This window comes from Tupaia chinensis, unplaced genomic scaffold (assembly GCF_000334495.1).
Source record: "Tupaia chinensis unplaced genomic scaffold, TupChi_1.0 Scaffold000528_1, whole genome shotgun sequence".
Classification (NCBI taxonomy): Eukaryota; Metazoa; Chordata; class Mammalia; order Scandentia; family Tupaiidae; genus Tupaia; species Tupaia belangeri.
In genome coordinates, this window is record NW_006160041.1 from 5822615 (window position 1) to 5845091 (window position 22477).

At 36.4% G+C, this 22477-nt stretch overlaps 1 protein-coding gene across 1 annotated transcript in view; it reads right to left on the reverse strand.

Annotated features, from left to right (window-relative positions):
• CEP128 (centrosomal protein 128) overlaps window positions 1-22477 on the reverse strand; it is a 461274-nt gene that overhangs the window by 386423 nt on the left and 52374 nt on the right. The window contains exons 9-10 of the mRNA XM_014591066.2: window positions 17825-17897; window positions 2417-2533 (exon numbers count right to left, since the gene is read on the reverse strand). Coding sequence (XP_014446552.1) covers window positions 2417-2533; window positions 17825-17897 — 190 coding nt within the window. The remainder of the gene's footprint in view (window positions 1-2416; window positions 2534-17824; window positions 17898-22477) is intronic.

Here is a 22477-nt window from a genome sequence, read left to right on the forward strand (position 1 = left end):
ATTAGATTAATAAAGTTCCAAGTACTAGAACAACCATACAAAATTAAAGAGTATATGAAAGGAATATCATAGACCAATAAAAAATACTTCTCGCTCCTAAAGAAGAAAGTCTACTGAAATACTGAAACAGTAATGATATATGAAATCTGAAGCTCAGTTAAAGGTCCTTACAAAGTTTAAATCTGGCATTTGTGTTACTTCCACAGTACATGAGCAGTTGAAGCTCAAAAATGAGTAGATTCCAGAGCATACATGTTCCTTTTGCTCAAACCAGAAGAAATAGAAAAGAATGCCCAATTCTTTAAATTTAAAAAAATAAACTCTTCATAAGGAGTGCCTTTTCCTTGACCAATTTCCAATGATTAATACTATGTTTTCCATTCAACAAGAATAGATCACTAAAAAGCAGTAGGTTTTAGACAAAACCACAGACTGCCTCCCTGTAATATGGCATTATACTAGACATCTCTGACATCTGGGAATTTCTAATGAATACATCTAATAACAATTTTTAAATGTCATCATTTTTACTAACATTGAAAGGATGCAAAAACACACCGTGGCTAAAAGTCTGGATTCATCTATGGATTCATTTTCCCACAATAGCCAGAAACAAAATATATCAGTATCTATTACCATACAGTATAAGAATTTCCATAAGTATATGTTTAATATCAAAAAGAAAGCAGTGTTTTCTCTCCTTAAACATGACCTTTCCAGAGCAGTCTAAGCCATTTAACTTGGGAGCAGGAAAATGCATTAACCTAAATTAATCTTTTCCAGTTTTCTACTGCACTGTTTATAATCCAAAACCCCTTTTAAAAACATATAGGTCACTGCTTATATTAAAGTGATAAAATATGAAATTAAACATTTCTTATCAATAGAGATCCTCTATTGTATTGTCAGAGATGGAATTCCAAATCACAGATCAGGCTTTTAGTCAAAATGACAATTACAATGCAAATATTCAGTCTCTGGTTTCTCAGAATAAGGGTGGGAAGCAATTTTCCTCTCCCTCTTTCTTTGTAATTTTGTGCATTCTGCAAAGAGAGTAGAAAATAAGTATGGAAAATTTCTCTAATTTTCTCTTGCAACAAGAACAATTGTCTCTTCAGTACTATTCTTATGCTTACCAGATGCAATTTGCTTTGAGAACAAATGTATAAAAATCAAGGTTAAAAAAAAGGCTACCCACATACTATATCTAATTATTCAACAAAGTATCCTCTTCAAAATAATTACCAACTAACAAGGGTATTCCTCCTTTTGAGAAATGAAAGAAAATGGAATTTTATAAAAATAAAAGCAGATTTTTTTTATCACCATACATTATATTTTCAGGGTTGCAATTTTGTTCTTAGTTTTCAACTGGCAATATGTCCTACGGCTCCTTTAAAAAATAATTTAAAATAATTAAAAAGAAAACTTGTCAGTTAATAAAAGTTAATGATCTGTGGACACACATAAGTGTATTTTTTTTGTTTTTCAAAGTTTGCTGTTGGGTGAGTGGGCTCTCCGGGGAGGGGGAGAGAGAGAGTGAGTGAGAGAGAGCAGGAGAGTGAGAAACCAAGGGGGATGGCCATGCTGCAATGGGACCCACACCCATGGCTTTGAACTTTCCAGCTGCCAGAATCAAAAGCGAAGTATACCTCTAATCTTTACAAAGCACTTGGTCTCAGATATTCTGTTAGAGCAACACAAATGGACTAAGACAGTAATCATTCTCCACTTTGAACTGATTTGACACAACCCAATCCAGGGGATGGCAAACTTTTTTGGTAAAGGGACAGACTACCATTACTTTATGTCTTGTAGGCCACACCATCTCCTTCACAGCTACTCAACTCTGTTACTCTGTCATCACCCACTGACAATATGTACATAAACAGGAGTGGCTATGCTCCAATAAAACTTTATTTACAAAAAAGTGGGTCACATTCAGCCCACACACCATAGTTTGATGATCCCTGGTCTAGCGAATGCTCAGAAAAATTATTCAGCGAATCGCTTCTCGGCCTTTTGGCTAAGATCAAGTGTAGAAAAATTCTTCAGAGTAATTATACCTTCAATTAACATTCTTTAAGTACACGCCAGTCACTGTTAGGTGCTTTAGCCGTATTATCTATCTTCACAGCAATCTGAGTGGGTAAATGGTATTATTATTTCCATTTTCCAGAGGAAGCTAGGGCCTGGAGAAGTTAAAGAACTTACCCAAGGTCACACAGATAGCAAGTGTTAAGTCAGTAAGGTCTTACTCTACATAGTGTACTATAACTAATACCCTATACTACTTCTCATATTGGTTGAATTACGCTTTCACATGCAACTGATTAGGAAATGTAATCTTTTTCATAATGAATAACTTAGTATCAAAATTCAAGATTTACATTCTAGGAAAGTAGTTTTCACAAACCTCCTGCAGCTGCAAGGACATAAGTCCTAGTTGATCCTGGCGTTTTTCCACCAACTCTCTTTCTGTGCGCATCTCTCTCTCTATTTCCTGAAGCCGCCGCTCTACCCGATCTGAAACCTTAATTCAAAGAAAAACAAAGGCATTACAGTGATAAAGAGCAAAGGCTAAATTGAGGAGGTATTTTATGGTGGATACACTAGTGCCTATAGCATTTAAGACTGGCTTGTTTAGAGAGCCCATTTTAATGGCACTATTATAAACCAGCTGACAGGAAAAAAAAAAAAAAAGACTGAAAGTTACAAAACAAAACAATTTTTTGTTTCCAAATAATCCACACCTGGATTCCAATAAGAGCCTCAAATTTTTCTAAGTAAATAATACAACAGATAAGAGTTAAAAGCAATACACTAGAAGAGAGTGCCCTCTGGTGAATAAGTAGGAAAATACAAATTTTACCAATTGTATTTTATTACCCAATTCATGATAAACTGTTCTATTTAGTTCTTTTTCATTTTTATTATCCATGAACATGACCTGCCTAAGAAGGTACTGATGTTTATGTGCAGCAGATAATTAAAAGGGCTTTTTATTAGCTTGTCAATCTTTTCTACTGTGATCTGCTAAAAATAAATGAGCTGTAAAAGATCAAAAACTTAAGTCAAAGTAAAAAATGTTTAATTGGGAGTCTCTAAAATAAACATGAAAGAATTTTTCTCTCTGACACGAAGTTTCTCTTACTAGAAGTTGTTGCAAATTCAAATACATTTCGTGTGGATCATTATACAGTCCCCTAAATAAAATTTATACTATTTGACAATGTGTATGTTTTGTGTAAAAGAATAATGAAGACATTTTGCACCAATATTAAAGCAGGAATAAATACAGTCTTATTATAAGAAATCTTCTGTTAACTATTCTGTGTTTGACCGAGTCAAGAAAGGTCCTAGTCACAAAGGATCTTATGGAATGATGGAAATGCCCTAGACTGAATTATGGTGATAGATGTATAACTCAATATATCATTAAATTGTACATTTAAAGCAAATTAATTTTATGGTCAATTATGGGTCAATCAAGCTGGTGTTTTTTAAAAAGAATAGATCCAGTCACAGTGGCACACAGCCCCACCACAAGCAGACAGAAGCTTTATGGGAAGCATGAATTTGGTTCCTGGACTAACCTGAACACACTGGGTGTGGCTGCACACACATGTAATCCTAGCTAACTGGGAGGCTGGGATAAGACAGTCACAACACACTGAGACACACTCTTAGGGGGAAAAATAGAGATAGAAACGTTAAGTTTAATAAGTGAGGAAAGGTTGGGAAAATGTATTTTATCAAAAAATGCAAAATTCATATTTACTAAGACTGATAAGTCTTGGCTACCCAACTTCTAGTACTTAAAAATAATCAAGATTTTACTGTGATGGTCACAGTGCTTTACTAAAACCTCAAACTACTCATCAGCATCGAACTTCTATTATCCTAGTAATCTACCCTAATACCTCAGCTAACAAATGACTATTGCATCCAAAATGAATATATTGATACACCCTTAATAACAGAAAGCAATACTAAATCATTACTTTTTAAAAATGCAATTCATTCCATTTTTACAAAATGGAAATACTTTTTATTGTTCGCTCTGAATATAAAAAGTAATTTATAGCAAAACTTATCAAAAATTAGTAATAACCACTCACAGCCACAAGAATATCTACTACCAAAAAGCAGAAAATAGTACACTGAAGGAGACATGGGGAAACTGAAACCCTGGTGCACTGTTCATGAAAACATAAAATGATGCCACCACTATGGAAAACAGAATGACTGTTACTCAAAAGTATTAAAAATAGAAGCACCATGTAATCCAGAAATTCAGTTTCTGGGTTTAAACTCAAACATCTGAAAGCAAGGTCTCAAAGAGCTATCTGTTCACAATAGCGATGGCCAAAGGACAAGAGACACTCAAGTGTCCACTGACTAAATGAATGGATAAACAAAACATGGTATACACATGGGATGAATTATTATTCAGTCTTAAAAAGGAAGAAGATGCTGACACATGCTACATCATGGATGAGTCTTGAGGTCATTATTTTAAAACAAGTCAGTCAGTCATGAAAAGGTAAATATCGTCTCATTCCACTTACATGAGTAGTACCTCAAATTCATACAGGCAGAAAGTAGAATGGTTGTTGCCAGGGACTAGAGGGAGAAGGGAAATGATGAGTGGTTGCTTAAAGAAAGTAATGTTTCAGCTTTACAAGATAAAAATAATTCTAGATATAGGTTGCACAAACACAAGAATGTATTTAGCACAGCTGAACAGTACAATTAAAAATGATGAAGATGGGACCAGCAAATGGTGTAGCAGTTATGTCACTGGACTCCCACATGGCCAACCATGATTCAAGTCCTAGAGCCACAGCTTCAAACTCATACCAGGTGTGTGTACATGCATGCCAAAAATCCCAAAAGGAGAGTGGAAGAAAAGTGTCTGTGGTATGACTATACCCCCTCGCTCTCTATCTCTCTATCTCTCTATCTGGTGTTCGTTCACGTCTTATAGCAATAATCTCTCTAAAAAAAAAAATGATAAAGGTGCTAAACTTCATGTTATTTATATTCTTCTACAGTTACAAATAAAACATAAATGATAAAAAATAAACTTATTAATATCAAGAAAAATATTAATTTTTGTTGTATATAGCACTTCCAGAAAATTTTCAATGCATATGTGATTATATAAAAGCATATGCACTTCATGTCTCTTCCTAAGCAGAAATTGAATTATCATGGTGTTTTATAATTTTTTTGAAGTTCATATCAAACAGGCAACTTTCCAAAAAATATGCATCTTCTTTTTTTGTTTTATTTTTGTTTTTGTTTTTGCTATAAGGCAGTGCAAAAAAAAAAAAAAAAAAAAAACAGAGAGAAAAAGAAGAAATCGCCCCCTTCCAGGGGGATGGCCACACTACAAATCCATTTTCCTCCACTCTCCTCTCTGAATTTTCAGTATGCATGCATACATATCCAGCACGATTCTCAAGCTGCTGGGTCCAGAACTCAGACTTTGTTTCTACCATTTACATGCTTCTATATAATTTTTGAACTATGTATTAAATTCTCAAAGTGGAATTGTTAAGTCAAAAGGTACAAATCACTGGGACCAGCAGATGGCATAATGGTTACGTCACTGGACTCTCACATGGTTAACCACAGATCGAGTCTCAGACCTAGCAGCTTGGAACTCATGCTGACCACATGTGCATCCATGCCCAAGACCCAAGAGGAGAATGGAGGAGAGGGGATTGTGGGGTGTCCAACCCCTCTGGACGGGGAAAGGTGGTTCTCACTTTCTGTCTGTCTGTCTCTACAGTGAACCACATGTGCCCCGTGGCAAAAATCTCTCTTTAAAAAAAATGTACAAATCAATTATGAAAAATAAAACCTACAGTTAAGATATAAGAATTTTTCATTTTTACCCAAATTTTCTATTCAAAAGAGAAGACTTATATCCTTAGATAAGTTATTATTCAAAGACCATATACCCATTAGTGAGGGAAATAGGCACATTTACCTATTAGTGAGAGGGATGGCCTCCATTTCCAGCAACATCTTGTCCATTTTCATGGACTCATTCACTAAGCATGAACAAACACTAATTTGTTCTAGTTACCACACTGGGAATACAGCAAGAAACATGGTGTGTCACAAAATATACCTTCAAAATAGCGTGCTATTAATTGAAGACAACATTGAATGAGTAATTAGAATTTCTCTAATTAAATTCAGTATGTAGAACTGACTTCTGTATTTCAGGAAAGAAGGTTGTGTTTATTAGCATCCTATCAAAACTAAAACATTTCAAGTAGCAAAATACTGAAATCAAGATCCAGAATTATTTAGAAGCAGTAATTTCCCCCTTCCTAGCTGGTATGTGTGAAGATAGAGATACTATATTTGGAGGGATCTTTTCCAAGTTTTTTTTCTAAAGTAACAGTTGTATTGAAACATAATTTGATATTATGATAAACATATGCACTGTAAAATGCATTTGATATTATGGTAAACATATGCACTATAAAATGATTACCATAGAGAAGTTAATTAAAAATATCCATCACCTCACCTAGTTACCCTCTGTGTGTGTGTGTGTGTGTGTGTGTGTGTGTGTTATGGTAAGAAAACCTAGTATGTACCATCTTAGTAAATATCAAGTATATGATGCAATATTAACTTCAGTCACCATGCTGTCCACTAGAACTCTAGAACTTACTTATCCTACATAACTGAAACTTAGTAGCTTCTGTCTACATCTCCTCTCCATTACTTCTAGCAACCACCATTTTTCAGTCTGCTTCTGCATAGGTATTAGACTTGAGCATCCATTCATCATAACATGATGGTCAAAGGCCTATTTTCTTTCTTTAACATGTGACTTCCCTAGAGCATCTTGGGGAAAAAAAAAAAATGGCAGCTTGCAAGTCAAGAGGCCCAGTAAAGGAAAAAATGTTTACAAGTATGAAATCAGTTTTATAATCTAATCATGGAAGTAACATTCTATCAATGTTTGCTGTTTTCTCTTTATTAGAAGCAATCCCTATAGACCAACCTATGCTCAAGGAAGGGGATTACATGAGTACATGAATATGAAGGAGGCAGGGATCATTGGGACCCATATCAGAAGCTGTATAACACAACCATTAATAGCAATATTGCAATAAAAATAACTGCCAAATGATTCATCAATCCCATCTCTGGGAAATTATCTGCACAGGAGACAGAACCAGCATGTACAGATATATAAGAGGAGATTAGTTGGGGGAATTAGCTCCCATGATTATGGCAGCTGAGAAGTCTCACAGCAAGCTGTCTGCAAGAAGAGATCCTGGGATGTTGGTAGTGTGGATCAGTACAAGCGCCAAAGCCTAAAGGGAGGGAAGTCGACTGGAAGTCTGAGGCTGAAAGTCTGAGAACCTGGTGAGAAGGTGGAGCACTGGTGTAAACGCTGGAATCTGAAGGTAGAGGAACCCTGAGCATGTCTGCATACTCCAGCCATCCCATCTCCTCCTGTCAGCTATGTTCTGATGTAGGCTGGTCTGATGCGAGACCATCTCTGGACATTCCAGCCAACAGAATCATGAGTCAAATAAACCTCTATTCTTTATAAATCACCCAGTCTCAGGTATTTCTGTAACTAACACAATAGTGATATCCAAGGCAGCAGCAGAAGTCTGTCTTGCTCTCTCTCAAAAAAGACCCACTGGTCTTCTGTATTTATTCCTCTCAGGCCTGGATCATGACAGCCCACACCAAAGGTGATCTTCAACATCTAGTTTGCTCAGACTAGCATGTTGACTTCTTCTGTAAATACCCACACAGACACATACCTAGAGTAAGTATTCCTTAGATCAGTCAGACTGAAACTTAAAACTAACCATTGCAATATCCAAAGGAAACTAAATCGGCACCTTATAGATACCCAGATGCCCATGTTCATTATAGTATTATTTATAATAGCTAAGATATAGACACAATCAAGGTGCCTATCAAGGATGAATGGGTAAAGACATGTAGATAAGGACACACAAAATGAAATGTCATTCAACTCTAAAAAAACTAATAAAATCCTGCTATTTGCAGCAACATGCATGAATCTGGAGGACACTGTGAACAAAAGAAGTCAGGCACAGGAATACAAATACTACTAAATCTCACAAATGGAATCTAAATAAGTAAGTCTCATACAAAGAGAATTATGGTCGCCAACAGCTAGAGATGATGAGGATGTAGAATGAACAGACTTTGATGAAAGGATACAAAGTTTAAGTTAGACAAATGAAGTTCCCAGAATATATTGCAAAACACAGTATAGTTAATATATTGTATACCTGAAAATTACTAAGGGCAGATCTTAAATGCTCTTGCCACAAAAAAAAAAAAAAGTAAAGTGATAGAAATAGTAATTAGCTTTACTGTGATAGTCCTTTCTCAATGTAAACATAAATCCAAACTTCAAGATGTACATCATAAATATATACCGTTTTGTCAATTATGTCTTTTACATGTGCAAAATGGTTCCTATGTAAGATCAGTAATGCAATTCAGTGCTCTATATAGAAGGAAAAGACTGAAACTACCTAAATGTCCTTCAACATAAGACTAGCTAAGTAAGACATGAGGCATTCCTTCAACGGAAAACCAAGTACAAAAAGAAAAAGCTTCATTAGTTACGATCTAAAATGAACTCAAATTTCAAATATGTAAGTGAGAAAGACAATATGTAAAACAGTATGTTTGGTATGCAACCTGCTACATTCTAATCACATAAAAATAGAGAGGAAGAAAACAGTCTTTCACAATTGTGGTCACATTTCATGAGAGACCTAAATAACGAAAGGGAGTCAGTCATGTAAACATCTGGGAAAAAGAAAAGCCCAGTGGAAAGATGCTGGTAGAAATGAGTCTGGCAAATTCAAAGTATATGGAGAAAATCAAATTATATAGGCACTATATAGGACAGAAAAAAAATCCAGGTTAGAATAAGAGTCTGTGCCCTATGAGTTCGTGTTTTGGAATTTGAACCCCAACATGATGGCAGTGGGCAATGGTGAAACTCAGTGGGGAAGACGACTGGATCACAGTCATTGGATCATGGAGGCAGCAGCCTTGTAATGCTTTCTGGTGAATTTTAGATCTAGTTAAGAGTTAGTTCTCAGAGGGCAAGTTGTTATGAAGGAAAATGGCTGCCCCTAGGTTGCTCTCTCTCTGCGCATGCCCAGCATCCTATTTCTGTCTGCCATGTTAGGATGTAGGCTGGCCTCCTGTCAGCCCTATGCCTTTACATATTCTAGCCACCAGAATCATGAGTCAAAAAAACCTCTATTCTTTTTAAAACACTCAGTTTCAGGTATTTATGTAAGCATCACAACAGCAAACTAGTACATACGTTTTTTTAAAAATGGAGTATAATTCAATATAATGACATTTTTAAAAATAACTTTACTACTATGCAAAACACACAAAGGCAAATATGAGAGTAGAAAGACTATTTCAGTGGAGGCCACAGCAGTGAGCCCATTGAGAAGCAATAATGGGTTACGAAAGTATGAGAAAGAACTGAGCAAGATGTCAGACATTAAAGACAGGATTTAATAATGGTATGGAAGTATGGAATGAAAAACTAAATTTAAGGTGAATGAAGTCTAATGAGCTGGAGCCACTGGGTAGAGCATGATGGCATTTTCTGAGGCAGAAAAGACCAAAGTAAAAGCAAGCAAAAATGACTGTCAAAGAAGGGCATGAACACTGATACCTAACAACTTACATATGTGTGCATGTGTGTGTGTGTGTGTTTGTATAACTTCTGAGTGATGAGCTAATTCTCAATAAGAATTATCTTAGAGAATGCATTTACAATATTTCTCTTTTGTTTTCTATTTCTGAAACCTAAGAGAAAAACATTAAGAAAGCCATCTGTTACTAAGAAATTCATTTTTATCAGGGTACTATATCAATTATAGTTATTATGAAGTCATCAAAAAAGCTTCAAATCTCCCATTTAGTTATTTAAAAAAAAACAGCAAAACAATAACAATATAACTTAGAATGGGCTTTAAACTTAGTATTTAAGAGAAGGAGGTTAAAAACAAAGCAAAACCATTTTATTTATGCATCTGTATTATGGCTTTTCAATATGGTTATTCTTTAGATCTTTAACACCACCTGATGGCTTAAGATCTATTTAAATAAATCTTTTTTATATATAAAGCTTCTGTAATCTATGTAATAACCATGTTATCCTAAATGCAGTGATGACAGAATTCTTAGAATTCTATTAATTTCCAAGCCTTCCTAAAACAGCTGGATCTACATTTACATTTTAATAGTGGCCCTCCTATAGAAAACTAAAATTGACTTTTTCTCCATAAATAATCAAACTTAATAGGTACTCATATCACACTCAACTAGTAAAAACTAGACAACGAATGAAATGAAATTTCTCCTACAGTGTGAGGTCTATGCTATATTGATTTGCTTATCACAATTAAGTGTTAATAGAAAGTATTTTCCATGACATCATTGTATAAATAAAACTAGTCCCTTCCAATGGGCAATTTGAAACAAAACAAAACAAAAAAAAACTTTCTTTCACAAAGGATTAACAAATCAGGTTTTGGCATATGTGACCGCAACTAATACTTTTGTCCCTCAAAGAAAAATTTGTCCCATAAACTTTCAAAACATTTTTCAGTTACTGAGAAAATACATGATAAACAATTGTAGCCTCAGAATAACACACAATAAATGTGATTAACAGTGGTTACCAGTAGAAAATAAAATCAGCAGGAGACATGAGCAGTCATTTATTTTGACTTCATATATTTGTAAAATATTTAAAAGTTTTCCACAGTGAACATGCATCACTTTAGTAATTTTATTTTAAACTTAAATCTGCAGGGGAGAAACAGCTGCAGCCTCTGAGAAGTTTAACACTCACATAACAAAACTGCATCTTCTCTGACAGGATGCTATCATGAATTCACAAATACAACACAATATGTCAAACAGTTATAAAATGTAAATGTTGACTTCAGTTGGAATAAGTGAGTCACTAAATCTATATAAAGTCTTGCGCAAACTGGAAGCAAACATGTGGTCTTTGGAATCTTTTAAAATTCGACAATATTAAGTTTTGTACTAGACATTGTTTTTTAATCAGGACTACACACGCCCACATGAGATTCAAAATGCCCTCTATGTTATGAGACAACTTTACTTTCACAGCAAATTACAGAAAGCACAAAGAAGCTTTAACATCGCGACTTGATGTGATAACTGACCAATGAACAATTCTGCCACGTGCCCAATTAGATGTACACAGTTTCCGGGTTCAGGAAATATAAAAGACTATGTCGGAATGAGCTGGGCGCACTGGACAGTGGGTAACTAGCAGGGTGTATAGGCCAATTACACCAATGAGCTGAACACAAACACGGTGTGACATCCAGCTGTGTGATCATAGCTTTATCTGATGTGGAGGGATCCTTGATGCAAGGGAATGATGACATGAAAAAATTCAGCCTTTCTGCAAATTCAGCTAAACTGCTCATTGTTGTTCAGTGCCTACATTTTAAATACATAGTAAAGCTCTAGAATAAACGTAATACTTGCTAGTTTTACTTACTATGTGAAAAAAATCCGGATGAAATGATACCTTTGCTCATTATGGATTCTCTTCTCACATGGTGAAAGGGAAAACAATAAATGCACAATATGCAAATTATCCTTATCAAACCCCAAATTCAAACCATCTCAACTATCAATCGATTTCAAAAACTGGTATGACAGAACTGGGTATCACAAAAGTTCACTCAGGCCTATAAGGACCTCAGCAGAGTATTGCTAACATCTGAGTTTAGACCAAAGTCCTTTTCAAGCAGGCTCACAGATGGTCTGTCTTATGTATCAAGTGGAAAAAGTATCATACAACAGCTGAAAACTTAGTAAAATCTTGGGCATTAGAAATAAGAAGCATGGTGTAATGGTTATATCGCTGGACTTCCATGTAGTTGACTACAGTTCAAGCCCTGGACCCAGCGGCTGAAACTCACACTGGGCGTATGTGCATACATGCCCAAAATCCCAACAGGAAAATGGAGAAGGAATTGTGGTGTGGCCACCACCCCCATCCAGGGGTGATTTCTCAAATCTATCTATCTCAAATTTCTATCTCTTTGTCTCTCTCTGTCTCTCTGGCAAGCACACACACCCTATAGCAAAAATCTCTCCTAAAAAAAAAAAAAAGAAATAACAAGCATAGTAATGAACTCTGATATACATGAAAAGATTCAAGGAGTTTCACTTTCAAAAATGAAAGACTTGAATATTCAAATAAATTTTTCCACTGAAAATAATTAGAAAATTTTAAATGAAAATATATTTTAAGGCAATGGAAAAGCTAAAATGCAACTAGAATGTACAAGCACATATAGGTCCACAGGGGAACAGACTCCACAGTCTTCCATGAGGATGCAGCATCGCTCGAGCAGCATGTTACCGCTGTGCTACTGAGCTGGCCATGTTTGCTCATATTTATGAAATGGGCAAATTCCACTGCAAAGAATAGTAATCATGGAACCAGCAGTTAGCGTAATGGCTATGTCGCTGGACTCCCATATAGTCGACCACGGTTTGATTCCTGGACCTGGCGGCTTGAGCTCACGCCAGGTGCGTGTGCATGCGTGCCCAAGATCCCGAGAGGAGAATGGAGCAGAAGGGATTGCGGCATGGCCATCCCCCCGGGGGGGTGATTTCTCGCTTTCTGTGTCTCTGTCTCTGACTTTCTGGCAGACCCCTAAAAAAAAAAAAAAAAAAAAAAAAAAAAAAAAAAAAAACCCTAAATAAATAAATCATAGTGATCATGATGATCTCTGAAAATAGAGCCAGCCCATCAGTCTCTTAGCACATGCAATAAATTAAACTCAATAATGGGCCCACCATATCTATGTAAGAAACTATAAACAAAAAATCAACAACTACAGAAAAGCTAAGCTTTTACCAAGAAACTGTCAAATTAAATAAAATATACTAAGGGAAAAAAATCCTGCTAACTTCTTTAACTTGAAAAGTCAAAAGGTATTATGAGAAACGCATGAATACATATTGTTCCTGAGGCTGACATTTTTGCAAAGGTTAGTGATAATTTCTTTTGATTGTCTCCTCAAAAAAAAAAAAATGTTTTTGGCAATACAAAGAAATGGACACTACATGCACTTTATTTTTCTACCTTAATTCCACCAAGGGTACTAATCTGATAAGATAGATAAATAAATAAATAAATAAATCACCAAGTAACAAGTGAAAACAATCTAAGAGAATAAAATTTAGTAATTAACGGTCTTTCCAATTGGCACAATATTAAACAAAAACAGATACCAAGAAGGTCTTTGTAGCAATCGTGACTACTTATGTGAGATAATCTGAAAATATTTCTTGGGGTGTGCTACAGAACTGCTATGATAGGAAAATATACATATATATATATATATATATGAAACTAGAAATGGAAAATTATTGATGATAACATGTATGATATCCAGTATATTCCAGATGGGAAATCACATTTTGTTTGCTGTAACAATGCTCAGTGAATGAATGTAAATTAATTCATTAAAAATTAAAAAATTTTTTAAATAAATTTTTAAAAATTTATTCTTCTGGTAGTTCTTCCATGTATTTTTTTTTTAATAAAGTTTACAACTAAAAAAAAAAAGAACTGCTACGAAAGGCATTCTGCATTTCTCAAATTCATTTAATATAAGTTACAGAATTACAAAGCCAGTAAAATTTAAAGGAATTACAAAGCCAGTAAAATTTAAAGTATCTGGAACCAGCAGATGGCATAATGGTTACATCGCTGGAGGTCCACATCGTTGACCATGGTTCAAGTCCTGGACCTGGCAGCTTAAAAGTCACACCAGGCACATGTGCATGTTTGCCGAAGGTCCCATGAGGAGAATGGACGAGAAGGGCCTAAGTGTCTGTCTGTCTCGCTGTCTCTCAATGAAGCCCACACCCTTTATGGCAAAAATCTCTGTTAAAAAAAAAAAAAACTTCAAGTATCTTTCAAATGCTCGTAATATCCAAAAATAAGAGCAAATGTTAATTTTGTCTGTAATATACTACTACTTTGATATTTCAAACTTAAATACCTAAAATTTATGAATATTTTATGAAAGGTACAAGAACATATTTTGGGACAAAATGGCATATGCATACCACCCAAAAGGCTAAACTTGTACTAAGACTCATTATGATTCTTTATGACCAGCCCAGCCAACCTCCTACCATCTACATAAATATGTAACTTTTTAGAAACAAAGAATTTGTCCCAACTCTTGTTTCTGGGCTTCATTAATTTTTTCAGTCAATTCTTCTAAAGCCCTTTTTGTTTCAGCATCTGACCTAAACAAAGAAAGAAAAAGGGTTTAAGTTAGATATTTGGGAAAGTATACAGAATTAGTGAAACATACAATGTAATATTTCCGTTCTTACATAATACTCCACTACAGTGGGTCTTGAACACTAGTAAACATACAAAACACCTTGGAGGGCTTGTTAAAACAGACTGATGGCTCTATCCCTAACATTTCTGAATCAATAAATCTGGGATAGGCCCAAAAATGTGTATTTTGTAAATTCCTAGGTGATGCTTAAACTGCAGACCTGGAGAATAAACTGAAAAGCACTATTCTGCTGGAACAATGCCTTCAGAATACAAACATTCTGTAGTAGCTCTCATTTCAATAGGAAGAAAGGAAGAGAATGCATGTAGGAGGGAGAACGAAACTCTTGACTTCCCATTGTTTTTCTAGACATTTGTAATCAAATTACATCGGTGTGTGTTACCAGAACTCTATCCTCATTAGCTTATCTTCCGTTACCTTTTTTTGCACCATCTCATAACAACACATGTGATAAATAATCAAACAGTACAGACTTTTAAATTAAAAAAAATAATAACAAAAAGCCTTGCTCACTCCCATTTCCTTACCTCAGATTCCACTCCCCTCTGGCAACCCCACATAACAATTTATTTTTACTCTTAATTTTTTTGCTGGTTACCTTCATCATTTTCAACTCTAGACATTTTCAATTGACTTCCTATTTTAAAATATTTAGCTCACTCATCCTCCTCTCCAATTGTGGATTAATTTACTATCATTTTTAATACTTCTATTGATTACCTGTATAATTTTACATAATATATTTATACACTTAGGATTAGTCAAATTGATGTTTTTTGCTCACATTCCATCACGTTCACATTGCATGGATCATAACCGCCTTATGTTTTTATCTAGGTCTTCTCATTATCTTTTGGCATTATCTGACCCTTATGTACCATACCACTGGTATTTTCTTCCCATTTCTTTTGTTTAAGTTATTTTATTTAACTTTGTTTATTTATTCATTTATTTATTTTAATTTGACCAGAGAAGAACAGAGTGAGAGAGAGAAAGAAAGAGAGGGAAAGTGAGAAAGCAAGCTGTCAGGCCCAGGACTCGAAACGTGGTCGGCCATGTGGGAGTCCAGTACCCTTAACCACCACACCACCTACCGGCCCTTTCTTCCCATTTCTTAGTGAATCATCTATGAACAACCTACACCATTCTTCTTGACAACAATCTTCAAAAAGGACACTTACTTTCCCGCTCTCATTTGGAGTGACTCTTTCTTGGGCCTGCTATATGACTGTCATTTTCAGGTTATTTTTATTGAATCCCTAAGTTGGTCCCACTATTTCTTAACAACTATATGTTCCTAAAATCTTACGATCTTATTTAAATATCCTTGGGTAATTTCCACAGAAAGAATCTCCCTTAAATAAGTTAAATATTCTAAGTCTTAAATATCCTGGATTCCCCATATCTCACTAGGTATTCCTTCTCTACCTAATTCTCCTGCGATATAAGACTCCTCGATATTAGAACTGGTTGGCATTCGGGCCTGTCCTTGATGCTCTCTCTAGAGGTTCTCTCTTGCTATCACTCATCCCTATGGTTCTAAATGTCATTTTTACATGCGTATCTCAAGCTGAAAGTTCTCTTTTGAACTCTAGAGTAAATATCTAGCTATGCGTTTCACATTTCCATCTAGATGTCTTACAAACAGCTCAAATCTAACATATCCAAAGACAAATTCCTAATTCTTATACCTCACCTACCCCAACCGGTATTTCATATCTCAGGAAGTGGATTACCATCTAGCCAGTTATTCATATAGGAAATCTGAGGGTCATTCTCAGTTTATTTTCCTTTCTAATTCATTACCAAATCCTGTCTCTTTGATCTCCAAAAAAAATCTTGAAACCTATTCCTGCTCTTCTTTCCCTTGCCATAACCCTAATAAGCAGCATTCAGCTCTCACATGTTAACACAACAACTACTGACTCACCCTCTTCAAATCAGTTATTCATATGGCATTGATAGTGGGTGAGTTCTGAGTTAAATTTTTATTTCTTTCCAAAAGCTTGCTCTCCAGTATACTTTATTTATTTAGTGTACTTTTTGGCAACGTCAAAAAAGAGAGAGAGAGTAGAAATTTAATGAGAATACCAACCTTTCTGAATTAAAAAGAGTGTGAAATCTTGTAACTTCCAACCTATTTTTTTTTTTGGAGGGGGGGAGGTTTTTGCTATAGGGTACGTGTGCTCACCAGAAAGGCAGAGAGACAGAGAGACAGAAAGTGAGAAATTATCCCCCAGGGGTGATGGCCACACCGCAATCCCTTCTCCATTCTCCTCTTGGGATCTTGGTCACGCACACACATGCGCCGGGCTTGGGTTTAAGCCACTGGGTACAGGACTTCCACCACAGTTAACTACACAGGAGTCCGGCAACATAGTCATAATGCCATCTGCTGGTCCCCTTACCTAGTATTTTTATAAACATGCATTAAGAATTTGTGGTACAGGGAACCAGCAGTTAGCATAATGGCTATGTCACTGGACTCCCACATAGTTGACCACGGTTCGTGTCCCAGACCCAGTGGCTTAAAATTCACGCCAGGCGCGTGTGCGTGTATGCCCAAGATCCCGAGAGGAGAATAGAGAAGAAGGGATTGCGGCGTGACCATCCCCCGGGGGGTGATTTATCGCTTTCTGTCTCTATGTCTCTCTCTGTCTGTCTGGCGAGCGCACGCGACCTATAGCGAAAACCTCTCCAAAAAAAAAAAAAAATTGATAAATGGGACTTCAAAAAAAAAAAGAACTGCTACGAAAGGCATTCTGCATTTCTCAAATTCATTTAATATAAGTTACAGAATTACAAAGCCAGTAAAATTTAAAGTATCTGGAACCAGCAGATGGCATAATGGTTACATCGCTGGAGGTCCACATCGTTGACCATGGTTCAAGTCCTGGACCTGGCAGCTTAAAAGTCACACCAGGCACATGTGCATGTTTGCCGAAGGTCCCATGAGGAGAATGGACGAGAAGGGCCTAAGGCATGGCCAACCCCCTGGGGGGTGACTTCTTGTTTTCTGTCTTTCTGTCTCTCTGTCTCTCAATGAAGCACACACACTTTATGGCAAAAATCTCTGTTAAAAAAAAAAAAAACTTCAAGTATCTTTCAAATGCTCGTAATATCCAAAAATAAGAGCAAATGTTAATTTTGTCTGTAATATACTACTACTTTGATATTTCAAACTTAAATACCTAAAATTTATGAATATTTTATGAAAGGTACAAGAACATATTTTGGGACAAAATGGCATATGCATACCACCCAAAAGGCTAAACTTGTACTAAGACTCATTATGATTCTTTATGACCAGCCCAGCCAACCTCCTACCATCTACATAAATATGTAACTTTTTAGAAACAAAGAATTCTTACCACTTCTTGTTTCTGGGCTTCATTAATTTTTTCAGTCAATTCTTCTAAAGCCCTTTTTGTTTCAGCATCTGACCTAAACAAAGAAAGAAAAAGGGTTTAAGTTAGATATTTGGGAAAGTATACAGAATTAGTGAAACATACAATGTAATATTTCCGTTCTTACATAATACTCCACTACAGTGGGTCTTGAACACTAGTAAACATACAAAACACCTTGGAGGGCTTGTTAAAACAGACTGATGGCTCTATCCCTAACATTTCTGAATCAATAAATCTGGGATAGGCCCAAAAATGTGTATTTTGTAAATTCCTAGGTGATGCTTAAACTGCAGACCTGGAGAATAAACTGAAAAGCACTATTCTGCTGGAACAATGCCTTCAGAATACAAACATTCTGTAGTAGCTCTCATTTCAATAGGAAGAAAGGAAGAGAATGCATGTAGGAGGGAGAACGAAACTCTTGACTTCCCATTGTTTTTCTAGACATTTGTAATCAAATTACATCGGTGTGTGTTACCAGAACTCTATCCTCATTAGCTTATCTTCCGTTACCTTTTTTTGCACCATCTCATAACAACACATGTGATAAATAATCAAACAGTACAGACTTTTAAATTAAAAAAAATAATAACAAAAAGCCTTGCTCACTCCCATTTCCTTACCTCAGATTCCACTCCCCTCTGGCAACCCCACATAACAATTTATTTTTACTCTTAATTTTTTTGCTGGTTACCTTCATCATTTTCAACTCTAGACATTTTCAATTGACTTCCTATTTTAAAATATTTAGCTCACTCATCCTCCTCTCCAATTGTGGATTAATTTACTATCATTTTTAATACTTCTATTGATTACCTGTATAATTTTACATAATATATTTATACACTTAGGATTAGTCAAATTGATGTTTTTTGCTCACATTCCATCACGTTCACATTGCATGGATCATAACCGCCTTATGTTTTTATCTAGGTCTTCTCATTATCTTTTGGCATTATCTGACCCTTATGTACCATACCACTGGTATTTTCTTCCCATTTCTTTTGTTTAAGTTATTTTATTTAACTTTGTTTATTTATTCATTTATTTATTTTAATTTGACCAGAGAAGAACAGAGTGAGAGAGAGAAAGAAAGAGAGGGAAAGTGAGAAAGCAAGCTGTCAGGCCCAGGACTCGAAACGTGGTCGGCCATGTGGGAGTCCAGTACCCTTAACCACCACACCACCTACCGGCCCTTTCTTCCCATTTCTTAGTGAATCATCTATGAACAACCTACACCATTCTTCTTGACAACAATCTTCAAAAAGGACACTTACTTTCCCGCTCTCATTTGGAGTGACTCTTTCTTGGGCCTGCTATATGACTGTCATTTTCAGGTTATTTTTATTGAATCCCTAAGTTGGTCCCACTATTTCTTAACAACTATATGTTCCTAAAATCTTACGATCTTATTTAAATATCCTTGGGTAATTTCCACAGAAAGAATCTCCCTTAAATAAGTTAAATATTCTAAGTCTTAAATATCCTGGATTCCCCATATCTCACTAGGTATTCCTTCTCTACCTAATTCTCCTGCGATATAAGACTCCTCGATATTAGAACTGGTTGGCATTCGGGCCTGTCCTTGATGCTCTCTCTAGAGGTTCTCTCTTGCTATCACTCATCCCTATGGTTCTAAATGTCATTTTTACATGCGTATCTCAAGCTGAAAGTTCTCTTTTGAACTCTAGAGTAAATATCTAGCTATGCGTTTCACATTTCCATCTAGATGTCTTACAAACAGCTCAAATCTAACATATCCAAAGACAAATTCCTAATTCTTATACCTCACCTACCCCAACCGGTATTTCATATCTCAGGAAGTGGATTACCATCTAGCCAGTTATTCATATAGGAAATCTGAGGGTCATTCTCAGTTTATTTTCCTTTCTAATTCATTACCAAATCCTGTCTCTTTGATCTCCAAAAAAAATCTTGAAACCTATTCCTGCTCTTCTTTCCCTTGCCATAACCCTAATAAGCAGCATTCAGCTCTCACATGTTAACACAACAACTACTGACTCACCCTCTTCAAATCAGTTATTCATATGGCATTGATAGTGGGTGAGTTCTGAGTTAAATTTTTATTTCTTTCCAAAAGCTTGCTCTCCAGTATACTTTATTTATTTAGTGTACTTTTTGGCAACGTCAAAAAAGAGAGAGAGAGTAGAAATTTAATGAGAATACCAACCTTTCTGAATTAAAAAGAGTGTGAAATCTTGTAACTTCCAACCTATTTTTTTTTTTGGAGGGGGGGAGGTTTTTGCTATAGGGTACGTGTGCTCACCAGAAAGGCAGAGAGACAGAGAGACAGAAAGTGAGAAATTATCCCCCAGGGGTGATGGCCACACCGCAATCCCTTCTCCATTCTCCTCTTGGGATCTTGGTCACGCACACACATGCGCCGGGCTTGGGTTTAAGCCACTGGGTACAGGACTTCCACCACAGTTAACTACACAGGAGTCCGGCAACATAGTCATAATGCCATCTGCTGGTCCCCTTACCTAGTATTTTTATAAACATGCATTAAGAATTTGTGGTACAGGGAACCAGCAGTTAGCATAATGGCTATGTCACTGGACTCCCACATAGTTGACCACGGTTCGTGTCCCAGACCCAGTGGCTTAAAATTCACGCCAGGCGCGTGTGCGTGTATGCCCAAGATCCCGAGAGGAGAATAGAGAAGAAGGGATTGCGGCGTGACCATCCCCCGGGGGGGGATTTATCGCTTTCTGTCTCTATGTCTCTCTCTGTCTGTCTGGCGAGCGCCCGCGACCTATAGCGAAAACCTCTCCAAAAAAAAAGAATTTGTGGTACAAGTAAAGCAGAATTGGGTCCCCAATTTTTACTCATCTACATAGTTAAGCCACCTCACTCCACAAGAAACTTCACTCCTACTTTGATTAAATAAAGTTTCTCTGTCTTACATATGCCTCTGGGTCACACAAACTACTAACAATGTCACCAGCCTATAAGTCAGAAGAGTCGCAGTCCAACCCTCAACATCCAAATCATCATTTAAACTGATCAACTAAATTATCTCTGCAACTTCTTCTTTATCTTCTTATAGAATAACTATTTGCTGAAATTCATGCTCCCAGTATTTAAGTTTATACCTTCCTCAAAAGTGTAAAAGCTGTATACTAAAACCATTCTAAACCAAGAACTATATTACAATGTTAGTGCCACTCTGTTGATTTTAGCAACTTGTCAGCTACAGGTGAAAATTATCTTTTTTTTTTTTTTTTTTGCTATAGGGCGCTTGTGCTCACCAGAGAGACAGAGAGCGAGAAATCACCCCCCAGGGGGGTACGGCCACGCTGCAATCCCTTCTCCTCCATTCTCCTCTCGGGATCTTGGGCACGCATGTACACATGCCCGGAGGAAGTTTAAGCCACTGGGTCCGGGACTCGAACCAGGGTTGACTACGTGGGAGTCCAGCGACATAGCCATTACGCTAACTGCTGGTCCCCAGGTGAAAATTATCTTTAACTACAGTATACTGTACACAAATGGTAAAGAACCAAGAGTTTGGGCCTTACGGCCTAGATTCAAATTCTGTCTCTACTATATCCCCCCTGTTTGGTCTCTAGCAAGCTGAGCTATTTCATCACTCTGTATGCCTGTTTTTTTATTTATAAAATGAAGAAAATGGGGACCAGCAGTTGGTGTAATGGGTAAGTCGCTGGACTCCCATGTGGTTTACCACGGTTCGAGTCCCAGACCCGGTGGCTTAAACTCATGCCAGGAACGTGTACATGTGTGCCCAAGATCCCGAGAGGAGAATAGAAAAGAAGGGATTGTGGCATGGCCATTCCCCTTGGGGGGGGGGGGAGGGCTGTGATTTCTCACTTTCTGTCTCTCTGTCTGTCTGGAGAGTACATGCACCCTATAGCAAAAACCTCTCAAAAAAAAAGGAGAAAATGATGAGTACTTCATAGTTGTTGTAAGAATTCAACTTGAATCTAACCAGCATGAAATAAGTACTCAATAATATAGTTAACAGTAACATAAAAATAGGAATAGTAGAGTCTTTAATTCTTATTACTAAACTTCCAGGTTTATTCCTTACTGAAAGCAGGTAAGTTCTGTAGCTTATATGCAATATTCATAGATTTAACATTTACTGTTTGGGCCCTTTTTGGTGCAACAAAACAAAATTAGTATGTTATGTGAGTATATGATGTGATTTAGGTAACTGGAATTAACAAGAAAACCTGGTAAAAAAATCTCAAGTCAGTTTGTTGTTCTCTTTGCTGTATATAGATTGTAGCTCTTTAAACAGTTGTGAAAAAGCTTTTTTTTTTTTTTTTTTAAAAAAAAGGCCATCCCCATGGTCTGGTGGTTAAGAGGTCCAGATCCACAAAACTGACTATGTGGTTTGAATCCCAACTGGGTGGTTTTAGAAACATACCATGGGGACTGGCAGGTGGCGTGGTGTTTAAAGGCACTAGACTCCCACATGGCTAACCATGGTTTGAGTCCTGAACCTAGTGGCCTGCTTTCTCAATTTCCCTTTCTCTCTCACTCTGTCCCTCTAAATAAATAAATTAATTAGTTAATGAAGTTAAATAAAATAATTCCTAAAAGAAAAAAAAAAAAACATGCCATTGG